The sequence below is a fragment of the Podarcis gaigeae genome, assembly GCF_964106915.1.
Source record: "Podarcis gaigeae genome assembly, chromosome: 17".
Lineage (NCBI taxonomy): Eukaryota > Metazoa > Chordata > Lepidosauria > Squamata > Lacertidae > Podarcis > Podarcis gaigeae.
The window spans coordinates 20,974,197-20,993,427 of record NC_139694.1 but is presented as its reverse complement, the minus strand read 5'-3'; the positions used below and the strand labels follow the sequence as shown (position 1 = coordinate 20,993,427).

Sequence of the window (19,231 nt, the reverse complement as noted above, 5' to 3'; positions counted from 1 at the left end):
CAGTGGAAAGAGGAATGGCATGTAAATTATCCTTTCTCAACTCTTAAGGAATATATTCATAATCTTTTCAGGTTTCCTCTACATTTGCAAATATTTAGTAAATATTTGATGAAATGCTAAGGAAAAGACAGTCCCTTCCCCCACATTTTCTTGGATGATTATATAGATATTGAGAATTTGGAAGATATAAAATCAGGAAGGTTGGAGGTTCTGTTGTCTCTGATATCAGAGCTTTCTATCACTGGGGAGATGTTGCTGTCATCGTCTCAACTTGCCAGGTTATGGAGTGCCACGTACAACTGGTGTTTGCTCTCCCAAACCTACATCAGTGACATGATAAGCTTAGAAACATTGTTGATTTTTTATGTCTGATCGTCAAGGTTCACAAAGAGTTTCAGGAGCCCTCAGTTACACTTGTGTCATCTTCTATAGATCCTACTCCACCCATAACAACACAAAATCTCCTTCCGCATACCTTGCTTTATCTCTGTATTTCTCCAAATCTGGGAATATGACTAGAGATTTGATATCATGGGCAGTGCATGGATAAGGGACCAGATAGGAATTCCACACACACCAGGTTTTATTCAGTGAAGTCGTCCTGTTTCTGCAAGAACATCCATCTGTGCTATAGGACTTCCTCCCACACTCTTTTCTCTGTGCACCCCCTTAAATCCCCTTCAGAGGATTGGGGGAACCCCCAGAACAGATGGATATGTGTGAGTGCAGAGGGCGAGGACAGGGAGAAGAAATCCCATTGCACAGGTGGGAGATCCTCCACTTAATGGGATGAATTTCATAGATACAAAGAAGAAAGGCAGGATACGAATGTTATAAGTAAATAAATGTAAAATTCTGATAGGTTGACCTAAAACATGCAGTTCAAGGCTGCAACTACAGCAGCTCATGGTTTTAATGCAGAGAATCCAGTAAGTAATAAAAGTACAAATGACTATTGACGTTTAACTCACTTTATAGTTTTGTTTGCAGGAACATCTGGTAGCTTCACTGTTACCATTCCATCAACATTGGTCTTATCAATGAACAGCGGTTGGGTTCGCAGTACATCTGGTGCTGTTTTTGCTGTTACCCTGTGCTGAAGACCTCCAGCGCTATTGCCTCTATTGGTCAGTACAAATGAATATGATGTCTCAGGTTTCAGGTTGGTGATAAGTTTCTGAGTGGCTCGGCCATCTACCTCAACTGCCATTTTCCCATCATCGTACAGGATCTAAAAAAGTGAGGGTTTTCATTTTTGTTAGCAAATTGTTAGTAATTAAGGGGGAAAAGAATAAACCACGTTAGCTGCCCTTTACTGCTTTTGATCCAGCAATACTCAGGAAGATAGTAATGTTCTGTTTATCTTCTCTTGTCTGTAAGTATATGCCACAACTATGTATGATTCTTCAGAATTACCTGAAAACTTCAGTTATTTGGGGGAGACCTTAAAATAATGATTCCCAGCAGCTTCCTCAATGATTCGCACTAGCTTTTCTTTGCATCAAACTTCTATGATATCCCACTCAAGTTATGTTCTGCTAGACAACAATTGCTTTAACTGGAGGAACACTTCAAATTAAACTGGATTTAACACAAATACACAGTAATGGCTTGCTGTAAACTAGCTTAGGTTTCTGCAAGCTCTGCTGGTTAGGAACAGCTAAAGCCAGCTCTCTTTTTTTCAAGACTTTCAAAAATGCAATCTCAACCTTTAAGTCTGGGGGCACAAGCAGGAAGGTGGAATAGTAGTTGTAGCTCTTTAGTTGCCTGACCCCACTTGCCAGGACACCGGCACCGGTAGAGGTATATTTGGTCTACTCTAGATTATGGCCATCTAATACCCATTTACAAGGGGAATCTCTTTTCTCAGTATTTAGGGCTGTTGTTTCACCACACAAAGTCCTGGAATTGCCCCTGGCAGACTACCTGTCAGAAGGCGGAGATGAGCAGACTTGCTATACTCCAATTTTTGGTTTTACTCAAAGGGAGGTCATTATGTTCCACCAGCCATAAGGGTCTTTAATGCAAAATCTGTTCCCCAACTCCTATATACTTCAAATGTCTGGTATAATGGTTTATTTCCTAAGCTGGATGGCTTCCAGGCCAAGTTCCTTCGGTCCCAACTTCAGGTTCCAAACTGTGTTCCTAATTCAATTCTATTTCTGGAAACAGATGAATGTCCACTTTTCATCAAAAGCATGATGGGCTGCCTTGAAATACTGGTTAAAGATTTTGGTATTTGGCGTGGGATTACTTTTACATTTAACCAGTGAGGAGTCTATCAGCTCATGGTCAAAAGCTATGCCCCCCAAAATCTCCTGAATTGGACTTTCACCATCCTTTTTACATCATCTGGGTAATGACATTGCCCTTAAATCCTTGAGCCAGAGGTTACGGGATATTGCATACAGCGATCTTGCTCTCGATCATATGTAACCTGTAGACCATTTGTGTTCAGAATTCATTATGGGCATGATTTTCAATTATCCTTGTACCTTACGAATGTGTCAGTACCCAATTATCGTCAACTGTTTACCAAAGTCAGATTAAATGTATTTCCATCTGCAGTTCTAAACGGCAGACTGACTGGTATACCTTATCATAGTAGACTCTGTTCATGTTCTCAGGCTGTCGATTGCATGAAGCATATCTTAATACACTGTGGGCTGTATGAACAAGTCAGGGATCAATTAATTAACTAACCCCTTACTGGTAAATTTACCAGGGAATTCTGATACCTTCTATATCATCGTGTCAAAGATAAGTCAAATGATACTACCCAGGCCGTAGCAAAATTTATCTCAAAGGTAATAAGAAATAGAAATCAACATGCTCTGGATAAAACATAGTGACTGCCTTGGAATCTTTTCCATGTATCTCTGTTGCATTTTGCATTTGAAACTGTTTTTTTGTGGGTCTTTGGACCATAATGAAGAATGTTGTTGTTGGTAGGGGTGTATAAGGCTGTCTTAAGATTCATGTAATTGTTCTCTCCTCATGAATCTACCAGGACCCTGAGATCATCTTTTGAGGCCCTTTTTTTGACTGCCTCCTCCATGAGTGGTCCAGAAAGTGGCAACAAGAGAACGGGCCTTTTCTGCAGTGGCTCCCTGTTTGTGGAATTCTCTCCCTATGGAGGCTTAGCTGGCACCTTCATTATACACCTTTAGGCGCCAAGTTTCCTTCCTCTTTGAATAGGCTTTGGGATGATTGACATCCAATGCCCTTTTGTGTTGTGGAAGGGGGGGGTTATTGGGTTGCCTTTGTTTTGATTTTTATCTTGTGCTTTTTATATTGTGATTTTGTCTTGTTAACCGCCCTGAGGTCTGCTGGTTTGGGGCTGTATACTAATTAATTAATTAATTAATTCAATCCTCCCACTTTGCCTTCTTCCTTCTTGCTTCCTCCATCTCTTTGAGACTCCTTAGGGTAGTGATAAAGCGGGATATCAAATCCAAACACCACTTCTTCATCTTCTTCTTCTTGACTCAACTTTAGTTAACCATTTTGAATGTGTCTGCTGAATGAGAACACTCCTTCATCTCAGGTTTTACCCTTCAAGTCTTACAAACTGCAAAACAACTTACTTTGAAAGGCAGAGCAGAGTTGTAATTCTCTGGTATCTCCCAAGAGAGCAATACCGATGTCTTCATCACTGCTTTGACATGAAAATTTTTTGCAAACACTGCTGGAAAAGGAAAAAGCAATGTATTTAAAGTACATCTTGACCTTGGGATCCCATCCCATTTCCGACACTAAGCACACTCAACAATTCTCCTACCTGCTTTTAAAAACCATATCCCATTCTTACAAATGGCAACTCAAAACGTTCTATTTCTCTTACCTGCAATTATTGCGTAGATGTGAGCCAGACTTGCCTGATATAGGATAACTGAATACTAATGAATCCAAAACACGTAAGGTTTCACATACTTTACCTCTGATGTTAGTTGAAACTATTTATACGATGCTTTGGTCAGTTTTAGTAACAGCTTCAAAAATATCGATATCCAAAGACCGAAATTCCTTTAAAAGAAAAGTCATAAGCAGACAAATCCTACCTTGATCCACAGGTAGTGTCCTGAACTGGACACTGGGACTATATGGACCAGGCCCTTTGCTTGTGTGTGCACGTATTTTTACATCATATGTGGTATCTGGTTTTAAGCCTGAAAGCGTCATAGTAATATCAGCAGGAACAACAGACATCTCCGTTTGGTGATGTGCCACATTGATATCCCTGTACTGCAGAGTGTATTTGGTGATAATACCATTTCTTTCTGATAGGACGGGCGGTTGCCAAGAGAGCTGGACTGAAGTTGAGGTGGCACTTTCCGAGCGCAGGTTTTGAGGGAATCCGCTTGGCAGATCTTCTGGGATCGAAATTTCCTTTACCATCTCCTCCCCAAAGCCCACTTTATTTCTAGCTGAAAGCCGGAAGACATACGAAGTTCCCTTGTGAATATCTGTCGCGGTGTAGTGGTCATCCTTGTCTGTGAAATCCCGCGTCGTAAAGGCATCTATGTCTTTGCGACCAAACCTCAGGCGGTAGCCCTGCAAAGGACCGTATGTGTCGACAGGCGGGTGCCACTGAATTAGAGCTGTACTCATTTGTGTGTGGCTAATCACAAGCCGAGGTTTTCCTGGAACTGCAACACAAGATGATGTCAGCAAGTAAAGTGCGTGAATGAATCATTTCTAACAAACTTTATTCATGTATCTTGATTCATGTGATGGACACACTGTTTCCTCCTGTTCATCAAGTACTGTATTTTCCGCTCTATAAGACACACCAGACCATAAGACACACCTAGTTTTTGGAGGAGGAAAACAAGAAAAAAAATATTCTGAATCCCATAAGCCAAAACAGCAAGAGGGATCGCTGCACAGTGAAAGCAGCGATCCCTCTTGCTGTTCTGGCTTCTGGGATAGCTGCACAGTGTGCATTCGCTCCATAAGACGCACACACATTTCCCCTTACTTTTTAGGAGGGGAAAACTGAGTCTTATAGAGCAAAAAATACGGTATTCATTCAGACAGCACAACAAACTTAGGTATTTTGTCTTTCCTCCCTCCTTTCCCTAGCTTCTAACTGGAGGGCTGGGGGAGATAAGCAGAGTGTCTATTTCTATGAAGCCTAGCGACAGAATAGCTTTTACACATGTGGACATAGTTTTTAAGTGATTAATGAAAACAAACTAAAAAAAATCCCAGAAAACTCACATGTTGAGAAAGGGTGTACCTCAGTGGCACATGCCTTGCATACAATAGATCCAATGTTAAAGTCTAGCATCTCTAGGGAGAACTGGAAAAAGATTTGTGCCTGAATCCTTTAAGAGATGCTGCCTTGGTGTAAGGTCAGAGTCATTATATGTTCATTTGCTACATTACTATTATCTAGTCCGATGGCAAACTTGCCCATTTCAGATCTCTGGCCATATATATATATGGAAACAGGTTTGCTATCCGAGTTTGGAGGAGGATCTTAAACCAGTTTCTTGATTCAAAACTAATGGAAAACAGTGGTTTAAGAAATCAGACTGTGCTCGCAAAAGGTGGGTGCCTGAGGGAGAGGAACTGGGAAGCACATAGCTCATTTTTGCTCTTGTAAAATGTAGTTTATCAGACATTTGAATGAGGTCATTATAAGCATATATGCAAGTTTCCCACTCCATTGGCAAGAGACAGTGTTCAGCAGAACCAAGTGGTTAAGTTCACCCAGGCCTATATCACTTCAGGCTGCAGGTTGGGAACAAGGTATACAAATAACCCATCTTACAAACAAACAAACAAACAAACCCAAACCTCAGCTACTTAGCTTGCACATACAAAACCAATATATCTGTAGGAACATTTTAGTCTAGATTTCAAACACAGGTGGAGTAGCAGTCAGACAGGCAACTCTTCCTCTGAACAGCACAATGTTGGAAAAAAGCATTATGACTTAATTTTACAAAGCTAGCCTGGATTTCATACTTAGCCTGGTTTGCACGTAATGTTAAATAATGGTTTGAATAAACTATAGTTTATAAACCATGGTTTAGTATTATGTGCAAACCTAGTCCACTGCCTCAAAAAAGGTAAAGGTAAAGGACCCCTGACAGTTAAGTCCAGTTGCGAACAACTCTGGGGTTGCAGCGCTCGTCTTGCTTTACAGGCCGAGGCAGCCAGTGTTTGTTCGCAGCCAGTTTTTCCAGGTCATATGGCCAGCATGACTAAGCCGCTTCTGGCAAAACCAGAGCAGTGCATTGAAACACAGTTTACCTTCCTACTGGAGTGGTACCTATTTTTTTTTTGGGGGGGGGTGCTTTCAAACTGCTAGGTTGGCAGGAGCTGGGATGAAGCAATGGGAGCTCACCCCTTCACAGGGATTTGAACCACTGACCTCCTGATTGGCAAGCCCGAGAAGCACAGTGGTTTATTAACTAGGGGCAGTGCTGCTTTTGTAGAAAAAGAGGTGCTGGAACTCAGCATGAACATCTCCCTTGTGGCTCCCACCTGGGAAGCGCCAGAACTGAGTTCCAGCAAGTTCTGACTGGAAAAAAGCCCTGGTTATGGGCTGTTTACTTACTGTCTTAAAACCATGGTTTAATGTGATGTGTCAACCTGAGCAGTGTCAAGCTTCTGTTTGTGCTAAGTGATACACTATTGAACTTTCAAACTTTGGCTAGCAAAAGGCTGAGAGCAGAGGTGTGAGCGTTTGTGCTGAGCAAAGCATATAAAATGAACTCAGCTCTCCCTTAGCAAGAAAGAACCAAGTTATAAACTCTTTAGAGAGGTCATACAGTCCATGCAAAATCCATGACCTTCACTAATACATGCAGTATATCTAAACCCTCCTAATGGCATAGGAGGCAATGTATGGCCCTGAATCCATGCCCCCCTCCCATTTCTATCTAAATGCAACTCTTTATTACACACCAAAAAAGAGTGTTTTCTTTTTTTGAAAAATGGGGCATACCCAGGTACTAGCTTTTATTACCAACAATACACAAATACAGATGTCGTATAGCTATTTCCCACTCTTCCTCACTGCTAACACCTTATTCTTGTGCAAATAGAATCCTGTGCATTGTACTTTGCAGGTTTTCTGTTTTCTTCCCAGTGTACGAAGGATATCTCTTTGCTTAATTTTGACTATTCCCTACTGCTGCATAAGAGGCAGCTACAGAGCTGAGAAAAGACTATAGATATATCTATTTCAGGCCCTATTTTTCATTGCATTATAACTATCACTGAAGCCAATGGAGCACAAGGAAAAGCAGGTGAGTCCACAGAAACAGAATAATAATAACTGCTTCAGATTTCTAAGAAGAGGGGCTGCAGGGAGCTGCCGCTAAATTATTTATACCATAAATTGCTTTTACTATTGTGGCAGCTATCTGGGTTTAGACAATTTAAAAAACACACACATTGATCTGTTTTGCCTAAATATATATATAGCCACATGATGTGAGACTTACTATTATTTCTTTGTGGCAGAAATAATAAATTGAAGATGACTCACATGCATCGTAAATCATTTGGTAAAATAAAAAGCAGATTAGAACATTTTGTTGTATATCAGGCTTATTATAGTGGCTAGAATCCAGCAATAGGTCAACAACTGATTGGGAAATTCTCCTGAACGGGCACCACCAACATTGAGTTGCACAACAGTACCTCAATTGTGTTTTATGAATTTTGGAAGTAGCTTCACATTTCTGGAAAAGTTAATGACAGGAAGTTCAATTGTCATTGCTGTGAATGACAACATCACAATCTATATATTTAAAATAAAATAAATCCATCTACAGGAATTCCTTCTGCGCAAGTACTCAGTTTTTTCTGGTCCCACTTTTTTTTTTTTACCTTCGTTCATCCAAAAGCTACACTCTCAGTCCTCATTGGGGTCTTGCCACCAGTTTTATTTATTTGGTAAAATTGTTTTAGTATTTCAAATGTTTTATACACTTAGGCCAGGGGTAGGCTACCTAAGGCCCGGGGGCCAGATGCGGCCCAATCACCTTCTAAAGCTGGCCCACGGACAGTCCAGGAATCAGCATGTTTTTACATGAGTAGAATGTGTCCTTTTATTTAAAATGCATCTTTGGGTTATTTGTGGGGCCTGCCTGATGTTTTTACATGAGTAAAATGTGTGCTTTTATTTAAAATGCATCTCTGGGTTATTTGTGGGGCATAGGAATTCGTTCATTTTTTTCCCCTTCAAAACATAGTCCGGCCCACCACAAGGTCTGAGGGACGGTGGACTGGCCCATGGCTGAGAAAGGTTGCTGACCCCTGACTTAGGCCTACCAGGGGCATATCCTGGGGGGGCAGGGGGCCATGGCCCCACGTCCATGAGCCTGGTGCCCAAATGCAGGCAACTGCAGTATGGTTGTAGAGGGACTCAGGAGAAGTGGCAACTGCTTCACTCACAATATACTGCCAGGCGAAGCCTCCATCATGCTCTAGCCCTCATACCAGCCCTGGGTGATGTATCAATACATAGCCCAGGCCCTTTCTCCATCTTGCAAGTGCTACATTGGTGGGCTGGACTCCACCCCACAGGTGGCTCAGTTTCCCCCCATTTTTCTCCGGTTGGGTCGCTCCAGTGTTACCATCATTGAGGGCTAGGCGGGCACCCTCCATGCTTGGTGCACACACCTGCCCTGATCACCGGAAACTGCTGCTATGCCACTGAGGCATGCCATAGCCACCTACATGAACGTTTTGAGTTTCAGTTCGGAAAGCATCAAAGCACAAACTGCTGGTTGCAAGGAAATGAAAGGAATCTCCATCTATTTACCTGCACCAGTAGTGGACACCAGTCTGGGTTTGCTTCGTGCTCCATCTCCTTTGGTCGTATAGGCCGTCACAGTGAGAGAATAGGTTGTCTCGGGCTGCAATCCCGCTATTATCATTTCCTAAAATGAAGCACAACAAAGACAAAAACCAGAATGCATATTAAAACATATGCACTACTAAATCAAGATCGTTTTGCCTTGCAATTAGTTGCAACATATAACATTCAGCGCCCATGGCTTTCGTGCGACCTGCAGTGATGGCAAGCTTTTGGTCGGACCAGAATAGTGGGTGAGGCCTTGCAATGCACTGTACTTCACTTATGTCAGCAATAAGCGTGAAGGCATTTCTGAGCAGCATGCCCCAAGTTGTTTTGTCAAGCAAAAGGCCAAAGGCTGAGTGCTGTTAACTGTACTAACGGAGGAGGGGGAAATTCTTTTGAAATTCACTCTGTGTAGAGTCTTATTCCTGCTGTAGTACAAATAAAGTGGGGAATGAGAATTAGGTTTGATTTACGAATTTACTAGCCGTTATTTAAAAAGTTATGCTATCACTGCCTGTACACCTGAGAACCCTACTTACATTCCAACTTCTAAAGCTGTTTTATGCAGTGCTATTTTTTTTTGGGGGGGGGGGAAAGGTGCCAGAACTCACCACAAACACCTCCCTTGTTCTCTTATAATGAGCACTCACACTTTACATTGTGGGTGCCCTTTGTGGGATTGCGCGTGGTGCTACAGTTCCCAGGAAGCTTACTGGCAAACAGGGACTGGCTTGCCTCTCAGTGTTAATTTTTGGAGGTTCACACCCAGCCTCAGTGATCAAAGTTTCTTGCTGGGAGGTGGCGCCAGCCCCATTTACAAATAGGGGGTGGAGCCGACAATAGCCAGGCAGTCGGCTCTGGTGATTCACCCTACCTACTCTCCCTTTGTTTAATGTTTCTTGTTTGCAGGTTAACTTTTTCTTCCTGTTTAGCAGGCACTGCTACCGACTTTGACTGGTTGGTGTTGAAGGACCGGGAAGAAATTTTCCTGCTTTGGCAGGTTTTGTCTTCCCTGTAGCAATTCGTCACAGCTTTGGTGGTTATGGCCTTGGGTGGAATTCTTTAGTCTTTTCTTCCCTATATTGGGGTGTGTGTGTGTGTGTGTGAAGTGGTGACTCACCCCCCTGCGGCGGTGATTCCAGGGTCCCCTCCTAAATGGGTTATATATATGGGTGTCACTGGCCATACACTGAAAGGTCGTCAGTGAACTACCCTGCGTGTGGGGATATGGGCTGAGCTGCCTGCTACACTGATGTCTCGCAGAGCACCCCCATATCTCATTTACCCTAATAAGCCCCAGTTCCCCCTGGCTGGGGGGTTGGGAGGGATACACGCCCAATGCCTAAGCCAAGGTCTTCCTACATTCGGAAGTTTAATAAAGTTGTGGCCTAATTTTAATTCCATATAACGTTGTCAGAGTCTTTATTCCTTCCTTATGATCCCTGGGGGCTGGGGCTGTTGCCACCTGGTCACACAACGGCAATGGTGCCCACCTGAGAGATGCCAGAACTGAGTTCCAGTGAGTTTGGGCTGAAAAAAAGCCCTGGTTTTATGTAATATATGCTTTCATATGCCCTGTTCCCAGAAGTAAGCCCAGCTACTTCCGAGTAAAGCATGCATAGGACTAGACTGCACTGTTGTAACGCTCCACACTATTATGAACATTCATTTGATGTCAGCCCAACTAAATGTAACGGGGATATTTTTAAAGTTAATATGCACAGGATTGTACATTAGAAAGCCTTTTCTTTTAGTGATTAAAAATAAAATATACATACACTTTTATAAAAGTAGTGTTTGTAAAGTGGCATTCAATATAAGAGTAATTTGTTCTCTATAATCTGAAAGAGCCATTAAACATAATTTGAAAATTTGGTTGCAATGGAACAAGAGAAGATGGAAAAGGCATTTAGTATTGAATACAATGTGTTGCTTTTTTAATAAACAAAAGGGGATGAAGATTAAAGCATGTTTGAAACTGGCTCTGAGGGCAGGTTGAGAAAGTTATAAATCAGTAACAATCAAATTGCTAATTACTGAGGAAAGGCTCATAAAGTGAACAGAAGTGGGAACTAATGATGTTTAATTTACAGACTAGGTATCAAGAGTATGATCCAGCCAAAATTAAGCCTTTTAAGTCCCACTGATTTACATATATGTGCTTAACACACTCCCACTGAAATCAATGGGACATAATTTGTAATGTAAGAAAGCATGTTCTTAGTTCTTTCTTACTTCCAATTAGTAAACCCTATATGCACTTTTTTCAACACTAATAAAAATGGCAAAGTTGGGTTGCAAATGGGGCTTCATATATGGATGGCAGAGTTTGCAAACAGATTTGTTATTAAACAGAATGGCTATAAAATGAATAGCTTAATCAACTCAGAGTGCCCATGTGTGGAGACTTTCCATACATTAGTAGAGCTCTGGTTTATTCGTGATTCCACCTATCATGGACAGCACAGTTGGCTGTTACCATCAACAGAAGCCTCTTCTCTTCCCCTTAAATCCAGTTGTGTTGCTTATGTGCAAAGGGCTGAAAATAGGGATTTTTGGGTCATGTGACAATCACCTATATATCGACACTGATCACCCTAGGAGTAGATTGAGTCCTTTCTGTAAAAAGTATGACCTTGCCTCAGAAATACCGTACTTTTCCGTCTGTAAGACGCCCCCATATATAAGACTATTTTGGGGGACTCAAATTTAAGAAAATGGGGGAGATGGCACAGAGGTTTTTTGGAGAGGATTGCCCAGAGTTCCAGAGACTTTTTCAGAGGGGAATGCCAAAAATCGCTCATCCGCCCACATCGCAAAATCTGCCTCCCATCTGTCCCATCGCCGGCAGAAGCTGCCAATCATCCGCCCAACTGCCGAAGCGTCAGCCAATCACCACAACCCATTGACGCGGCAACCAATAACACGCACAATAGCCGCTGACAGCCTCAGCAGCAACCAATCAAACATCCACCCTATGCACTACCCATGTATAAGATGACCCACACTTTTTAGCATGATTTTTAAAGAAAAAAACATAGTCTTATACACGGAAAAATACGGTAGGTTGCTTGAGGTTTGTAAAATGCTCATGTATGTGTAGAATCCATGAGTGCAATCACCCAGTAAGATAACAATAACAAAATAGTCGTATTAATGGATAATAAAAATGGGTTCAGTAATATGCATCTGAAAAATGCAATCCAAGGTCTTCAGACTTGGGCATTTGGTCATTCTATGAATAACCCTATCAAGCATATGGATTTAATCCTATGGGACCAGACATCTCTTCCCAGTTAAATGCTTTTTTAAAATGTTCATTTTCAAAGATTGAACGTGGCAGACTGAATCTGAACAAATACTGAATTATCCACAAGAAAACAATGTGTGTGGATATTCAACATCAGTTCACTGACTGATGACATTTCATCAAATGGAGAGAGGAAACTAGAATATATATCCACCCTCAGTTTCTGGGGCTTCAGTTACAAGTGGAAGAGACAGTATTGGCGGGGAAAAGAGTACAGATTAAAGAGCATCTTTTTAAATGGAGATGATGGAATCTTAGTTAATAATGATGGAAGTGATATCTGCAACAAAGCTGTTTAAACATCACTGGCACACAGCCAGTACCAATGTATATTTTCACAAATATACATTTAATATGATGTGTCAATAATGGAAATGGGCACCATGTTAGCAGCTAAAAATAAAAGTAATTTGTTTTATAACAAACCCTGAGTGCATTGGGACCTGAAGGTGCAGAGTTATCAAGCAGATGGGAATGAGTACATGTTTTGTGTTATTTTAAGAATAGTTTCCTGGAGTGCATTGCGAGATAAAAGTTAGTGTCAGTGACTGAACAGACGAGTATGCAAATTCAACACACTTAGAAAAAAATCAGCACTACGCCAAACCAAAAGGAAAGAAAGAAGAAGGCAGAAAAATCCAAATGCCATAGATGATGAAATAAGGTGTTAATCCATGCACATGTGCAAACAACCAAATGTAGAAAAAATAAAGATTAAAGCAGAGAAAAAGCCACCACACTTTTTTGATTGGCCAGTCAGTTTTTACTCACATGTTCAGTAGTATCATCATATTCCCACTAATTGAGAGTAAAGAATGTTGGGAAGAAAAACAGAAGACATAAGGAGATATTTGTAGCCTGGGCTGAGGCAACTTTATTCTTAGGACTGAATTTAGCTCCTTAAAAAAGCAGTGCGACTTGTTGCCAAAATTGTAAATAAGTAACAGACTCTCCTTCTAGGAAAGTAGAGATCCCAGTCTGGAGTGCTTTTATTATTTCATAGTAATGTTTCATGACTGCATTAATTTGAGCTGCTGAGATGTAATGAAAGGCTACATTTTGTTTAATCACATGCTACTAAGCCATATTCATTTTCATTTCTATTTTACCTTGTCAAAATTAATTCAGTGCACCTGTTTAGATTAATAGAGGCAATTTATATGTACTTGAGACTTCATGTCAGTAATGAAACCCTATGACCAACAGCACATTTTCTCTGTTCCTTCTATCATCTAAAATTGGAATCTGACTATAGCCCCCCCCCAGGAAAAAAAAATATGTCCGAGAAAGACACAACACGACCATATTGTTCTTCCCTTTTCTTTCTTTTTTACATCATTGCCCAGATTCACAATGAAGCAAAGGAAGGAATAGTTTGTTCTAATGGTGCTAAAAACATTGGTGAGAATAAGGAAAGGGGCTAGCACGTTCAGAAATCATTTAAGGAACACATCAGCAAAATAGAAGTGATTTATATCTCCACAGGGGGAAAAAGTTACAGTTCCTCTTTGAATGTACTGTAGTTATCACAAATTGTTTCCATCTAAACTGTTTAGAGCATAATATCTGATGATTATGATTGTCTATTGCCATGTTTTCATCTAGAATCAATCTTAAATGGAATACTTTTGTGGGATACATATTTTATGATACCAGCACAATGAACTCAAGAATTTCAAGCTCATAAAGCACATAGAGATAATTAAAATCCTATATTTTAGAAGCTTCCTTAATGTGAACAAATCTATTCACTCAGAACATAAATTCTCTATTATCTGTTACAATTTGTGAGAGAAAAAATAAGCAGTTTTACACTTTCACTACATCACACCAGGAATATCTGTAATAATATTGAATCTAGACATCACTTGTTACTAGGTCAATTTTCATTTAAACCACACTCCTCTATATTTAATGTATGTAATTGAGTTCAAAACCTATAATACCAAACTCTAGCTGATACTGCACTTGACCCAACCAAAATGATTTATTTCAATGGAAGGGATTTAAACAAATGCTTAGCTTAAATGATTTGAAATTAATGGGACTTAAAATGCTTAACTTCAGTTGGGTCTTGCTCACGGAGGTAGTGACAAATTAATGCAACAACAGGACCCAGATTTTAAAAAGATAATAAAAAATCCTAATGATGCAATTCCTGGAAACAGGTTAGAAAATTCCTGCCAGTCACAGAAAAAATACATGAAATGTTAACTAATAGTCATAACATCTTATTTCCCCTTATATTAGTAAAGGTAAAGGGACCCCTGACCATTAGGTCCAGTCATGACTGACTCTGGGGTTGCGCGCTCATCTCACTCTATAGGCTGAGGGAGTCGGCGTTTGTCTGCAGACAGCTTCCAGGTCATGTGGCCAGCATGACTAAGCCGCTTCTGGCAAACCAGAGCAGCACACGGAAATGCTGCTTACCTTCCCGCCGGAGTGGTACCTATTTATTTACTTGCACTTTGATGTGCTTTCGAACTGCTAGGTTGGCAGGAGCAGGGACCAAGCAACAGGAGCTCACCCCGTCGCGGGGATTTGAACCACCAACCTTCTGATCAGCAAGTCCTAGGCTCTGTGGTTTAACCCACAGCACCACCCGCGTCCCTTATATTACATGAATGTAAAGTAAGAGGAAAGTAGACACAATTGATCTTGCTTATCAAATACACAACAGATATAGTTCCCAGTCTAGAAATCCTTTATGTGAGACTATCCTAGCCAGGTGGGGAACTGGCACTGTCTCTTCTGATAGTACCAACGACCTGACAGGGAAAGACAAAGGCAGCACTGAAATTTCAAATTCTGCATTTCAGGTGCACATCTTTAGAAATGGTGGTTTCACCCCACTGCAGTGCGACCACTTCATACAGATTGCTGCAGACTACTTCATACAGATTGCTGCAGATCCAGAATGGTGATTTATTTATAGGAATAAAATCAAGTTTCAGACGTAGGTAAAAGTAAAGGCAAAGGACCCCTGGACGGTTAAGTACAGTCAAAGGGGACTCTGGGGTTGCGGCACTCATCTCGCTTTTGCGGCGAGGGAGCTGGCGTTTGTCCACAGACAGCTTTCCGGGTCATGTGGCTGGCATGACTAAAGCGCTTCTGGAGTAACAGGACACCGTGACGGAAACCAGAGCACACAGAAAGGCCGTTTATCTACCTGCACTGGCATGCTTTTGAACTGCTAGGTTGTCAGGAGCTGGGACAGAGCAGTGGGAGCTCATCCCGTTACAGGGATTTGAACCGCTGACCTTCTGTTCAGGAAGCCCAAGAGGCCCAGTGGTTTAGACAACAGTGCCATCCACATGGTCTGACTAGTGCAGTTGCTTACAGCATGGTGCTCATAATGCCAAGGCTGAAGGTTCAATTCCTGCATATTGGATTAAATGGTCCTCAGGGCATAGCTGTCAGTGTTTTCCTTTTTGTAAGGGAAATTCCCTTATTCCAAATAGGATTCCTTGCAAGAAAAGGGAAAAGTTGACAGCTATGCCTCAGGGTCCGTTCCAACTCGTATCATTCTATGAATTTTATGAATGACGGTTGGCTTCTGAAATATTCAGGGCACTCTGTGGCAATAACCTATTGGAACAGGAAGGAGGCATTCCATTTTGCAGTTCAAAATAGAAGAGATAATTACACTACTAAATACAGTGGTACCTCGGGTTACATACGCTTCAGGTTACATATGCTTCAGGTTACAGACTCCACTAACCCAGAAATAGTGCTTCAGGTTAAGAACTTTGCTTCAGGATGAGAACAGAAATTGTGCTCCGGTGGCGTGGCGGGAGTCCCCATTAGCTAAAGTGGTGCTTCAGGTTAAGAACAGTTTCAGGTTAAGTATGGACCTCCAGAACGAATTAAGTACGTAACCAGAGGTACCACTGTACAACATTATTATTTTTTGTTACGTGAATTAACAGAGTATGTTTAATTACCTGTGCATCAGCCAACATGATATCCTTCAGCATGGGTTGCCCCCTGGGCTCTCCATTTTCCATTTTCACATAATGCACCTGGTACCCTCGGATTTGACCATGCTGCTTATTGGGCACTGGTGAACGCCACAACACTTTAACAGCTGTAGAGTTGACAGCCTCTACCTCGACTTTGCGAGGAGGACCACTAGGAACTGGAACACATCAGTGGATAAAAGAAGAATTACAGGTACTTGTCCAAAACAACCAGTGTCTTTTTCTTTCTTTTTCTTTTGGTTTTTTTTTTTAAAGCGCAGACCCACTAATCCTTCCTCGAAGAATACAAATGAAAACACCCAACAAATCTGCTCTACATTTCAGTGAAAAGATCAAAAACCATGACTGATGCAAAAATGGAAGAAAAAAGAGTATTAGAGAAATAGAAAAAACATGTAAAAACGCACAAAAGCCAAGGAAGATGCTTTGAGACTCAAAGCATTGAAGTACAAAGAAGTAATTTAGTAATCAAAATAATAAAAACCAAGAAGACTTTTAAAATGTTGCTTGTTTTCTGATTTTGTTTATTTATTTATTTTAAGTAGGGGGAAAAAAGATAACGGGAAGGGGTGCAGTCTTCAGTGTTCAGATACGAAAGAGAGTCAGCATCCAAAATATTTTTTTTAAAAAGGGAGCAGCATCAGTTTTCCAAAAGAGAAACGCTTTAAGGGTACTCTTAAAGAAAGAGTTAAAATCAGAAGAGCAAAAAAGTAAGAAAGAAAAGGAGGGGGGAATCTTCAAATAGAAGAAAAATATACACGCTTACAAGGGGCAAAACTTTAAAGTGTGATTCTTCTGTGCATATATTTCAAAGCAAAAACAAAACAAATGCAAATGCAAGCATTTGTGTTTAAAATATTTTGTAAAACTCATCAGGGGTCAAAAAAGATGAGCAGAGGGGGGAATAATCTTAGACCACACAAAGACAGCAGATTGAGAGAGAGAGTCAAACTGACGTGTTGGATGAAACATACCATCTTCATCTGTTCGGATCAACACAGATTCACTCTCTGGGCCAGGTCCAACATCAGTGTGGGCTGTCACAGAAATCCGATATTCAGTCCATTTTTCCAACTGTTCCAAAAGGTACTGTGACGTGTCCGGAGCAATTCCCAAAATTTCGTGGGGCTTGTCATCTTCTCCATCAATTCCAGTGTACTTGATGGAGTAGGAAGTGATAATTCCGTTCTGTTTTTCCACTGGCGGAGGCTGCCAACTTACCAAAATACTAGTGGAGCTGGGGCTCTTGCAACTAATGTCTTGAGGAGGAGCTGATGGCTCTAATTTCAGTAGTGGGTTAAAGGAGGATTTGAGTGTGAAAGAACAGAAGTGGTTGAAGGAAAAGGAAAAAAAATGAACAAAAGGAAAAGAAAAAAGAAAATAAATAACGAAGGGAAAAACCAAGGGCAAATCAAAATTGCAAACTTAAAAACAGAAACTTTAGATAATCTTATGAGCCTTGGCTTATTAAAAGTGAACCAACTGAAAATGAATGAACTAAAAGGTGGAAAGGGATGTAGGGGAAAATACATGAAAATGAGCCTCAATATATTGTTACCTACCTGTGATTAAAAATTCTTCTTGAAATAAAAACATCAAACATGATACTTCTATGTGTCTACTACCTAAGCTTTTATGTTGTATGCTTGCTGGTTGATCTGTTATTTTTATGTTGTTGTTTTTTTTAAAAAAAAAATTGTGGCATGTCTGACAAAATAGCCAGTCTATTATGTCTGACAAAATAGCCAGTCTATTATACACTATGTTTTATATTGATAGATAGAGAGATAGAGAGATAGATAGATATATCATATATCATATATAGATATCATATATCATATATATCATATATAGATGATCTATCTATCTATAACCAGTCTTTTATACACTATGTTTTATAGATTGATATCCATATCTAATATATATATAATTTTATATGAAGTGCCATGAAGAAAAGAATCAGAACTATTTCGAAACTCAAACACATCTAATAGACATAGAATAAAAACCATCACGCACCACCAGTTTTCTCTCCCCTCCCCCAACTCCACTTTTCTTTATCTTTTCTTTTTTACGACTGCAGTGGCCTGGAACATGTGTACTACAATTAAGGTTCAAATCAAAAGTCTTTATTTCAAACATCAATTGTAGTCAAAACACTGTAAAACATGCAGAATCAATAAGGGGATTGTGCTAATCTTAGACAAAGGTTTACCTACCATGGAAAAGTGACAGGGCTGATGATTCTGACTGCAACTTGTACTTACCCTAGGTCCAGTCTCTCTTTTATATTTTAGCTCCTCTTGGAGAAACCTCGGCTAGCAAAGAATTAAAGTCTACCAGCGATTTCATAATACATACAAACTATCACCAACCCACCGCCACACACAATACACGAACAGCTAATATAGAAGTTTGCCTAAGCAAAACCAGTGTGGAAATTCCTAATGAAATCTTATGATTTACTTTACTTAACCAAAAGTTAAATTCATTCGAAATAGAACCAAAATGCATGTCCACAGTAGTTTAGAAGCAAATGTCATTAAAATCTTAACACGTTCATCTCTTTGGGGTACAAATCCTATCCACACAGTAATAATAATAATAATAATAATAATAATAATAGATTTTCCTCCAGTTGCATACACAGAAATTACTTTTTAAAAATCCAGTTTTATATTTGAAATATTTGGGGAAATTGGGAACCATGACCTCTTTCACATGCATTACTTAGAAGTCCCACTGATCTCAATCTGTCTCCTCAAGTCCTTTTTGCATCTCTTTCCCAGGTAGCAACACAGAAAAGATTTTTATTTTCCTGTAATTCCTCCCTCTGAGACCTAAAAAAAATACATTTCCCAAACATATTTTTAAACTTTTAAAACTCAAAGCGAAAGATGAGCAATCCACTTTTGTTTGTCTCAGTTGCTTCTGAGGATTCCAAAAACATATTGGCTGTGTCTAGATTTCACTATCGACCATGGTTACAGTATGGGAAGAAGCCTTGGCAAGCGTTCCCCTCCCACTTTAGTGTGGCCACAGGGAGGTGAGAAACTTTTGTTTCTATTTTTGATTAACTGCTGCTTGCAATTTTGTCCGAAAGCTGTGCTTAAT

General features: G+C 40.4%; 1 protein-coding gene across 43 annotated transcripts in view; it reads right to left on the bottom strand.

Annotated features, from left to right (window-relative positions):
• The window catches only part of PTPRD (protein tyrosine phosphatase receptor type D), a 1,161,589-nt gene that overhangs the window by 141,640 nt on the left and 1,000,718 nt on the right, over nucleotides 1-19,231 (bottom strand). For 16 of the 43 annotated variants that reach the window (XM_083718180.1, XM_083718169.1, XM_083718207.1 and 13 more), the window contains 7 exons: nucleotides 17,092-17,397; nucleotides 16,082-16,275; nucleotides 12,909-12,935; nucleotides 8,789-8,906; nucleotides 4,062-4,649; nucleotides 3,588-3,688; nucleotides 972-1,231 (listed from right to left, as the gene is read on the bottom strand). In XM_083718180.1, coding sequence (XP_083574306.1) covers nucleotides 972-1,231; nucleotides 3,588-3,688; nucleotides 4,062-4,649; nucleotides 8,789-8,906; nucleotides 12,909-12,935; nucleotides 16,082-16,275; nucleotides 17,092-17,397 — 1,594 coding nt within the window. The remainder of the gene's footprint in view (nucleotides 1-971; nucleotides 1,232-3,587; nucleotides 3,689-4,061; nucleotides 4,650-8,788; nucleotides 8,907-12,908; nucleotides 12,936-16,081; nucleotides 16,276-17,091; nucleotides 17,398-19,231) is intronic. The other 27 variants (XM_083718202.1, XM_083718211.1, XM_083718182.1 and 24 more) reach the window with 6 other exon arrangements.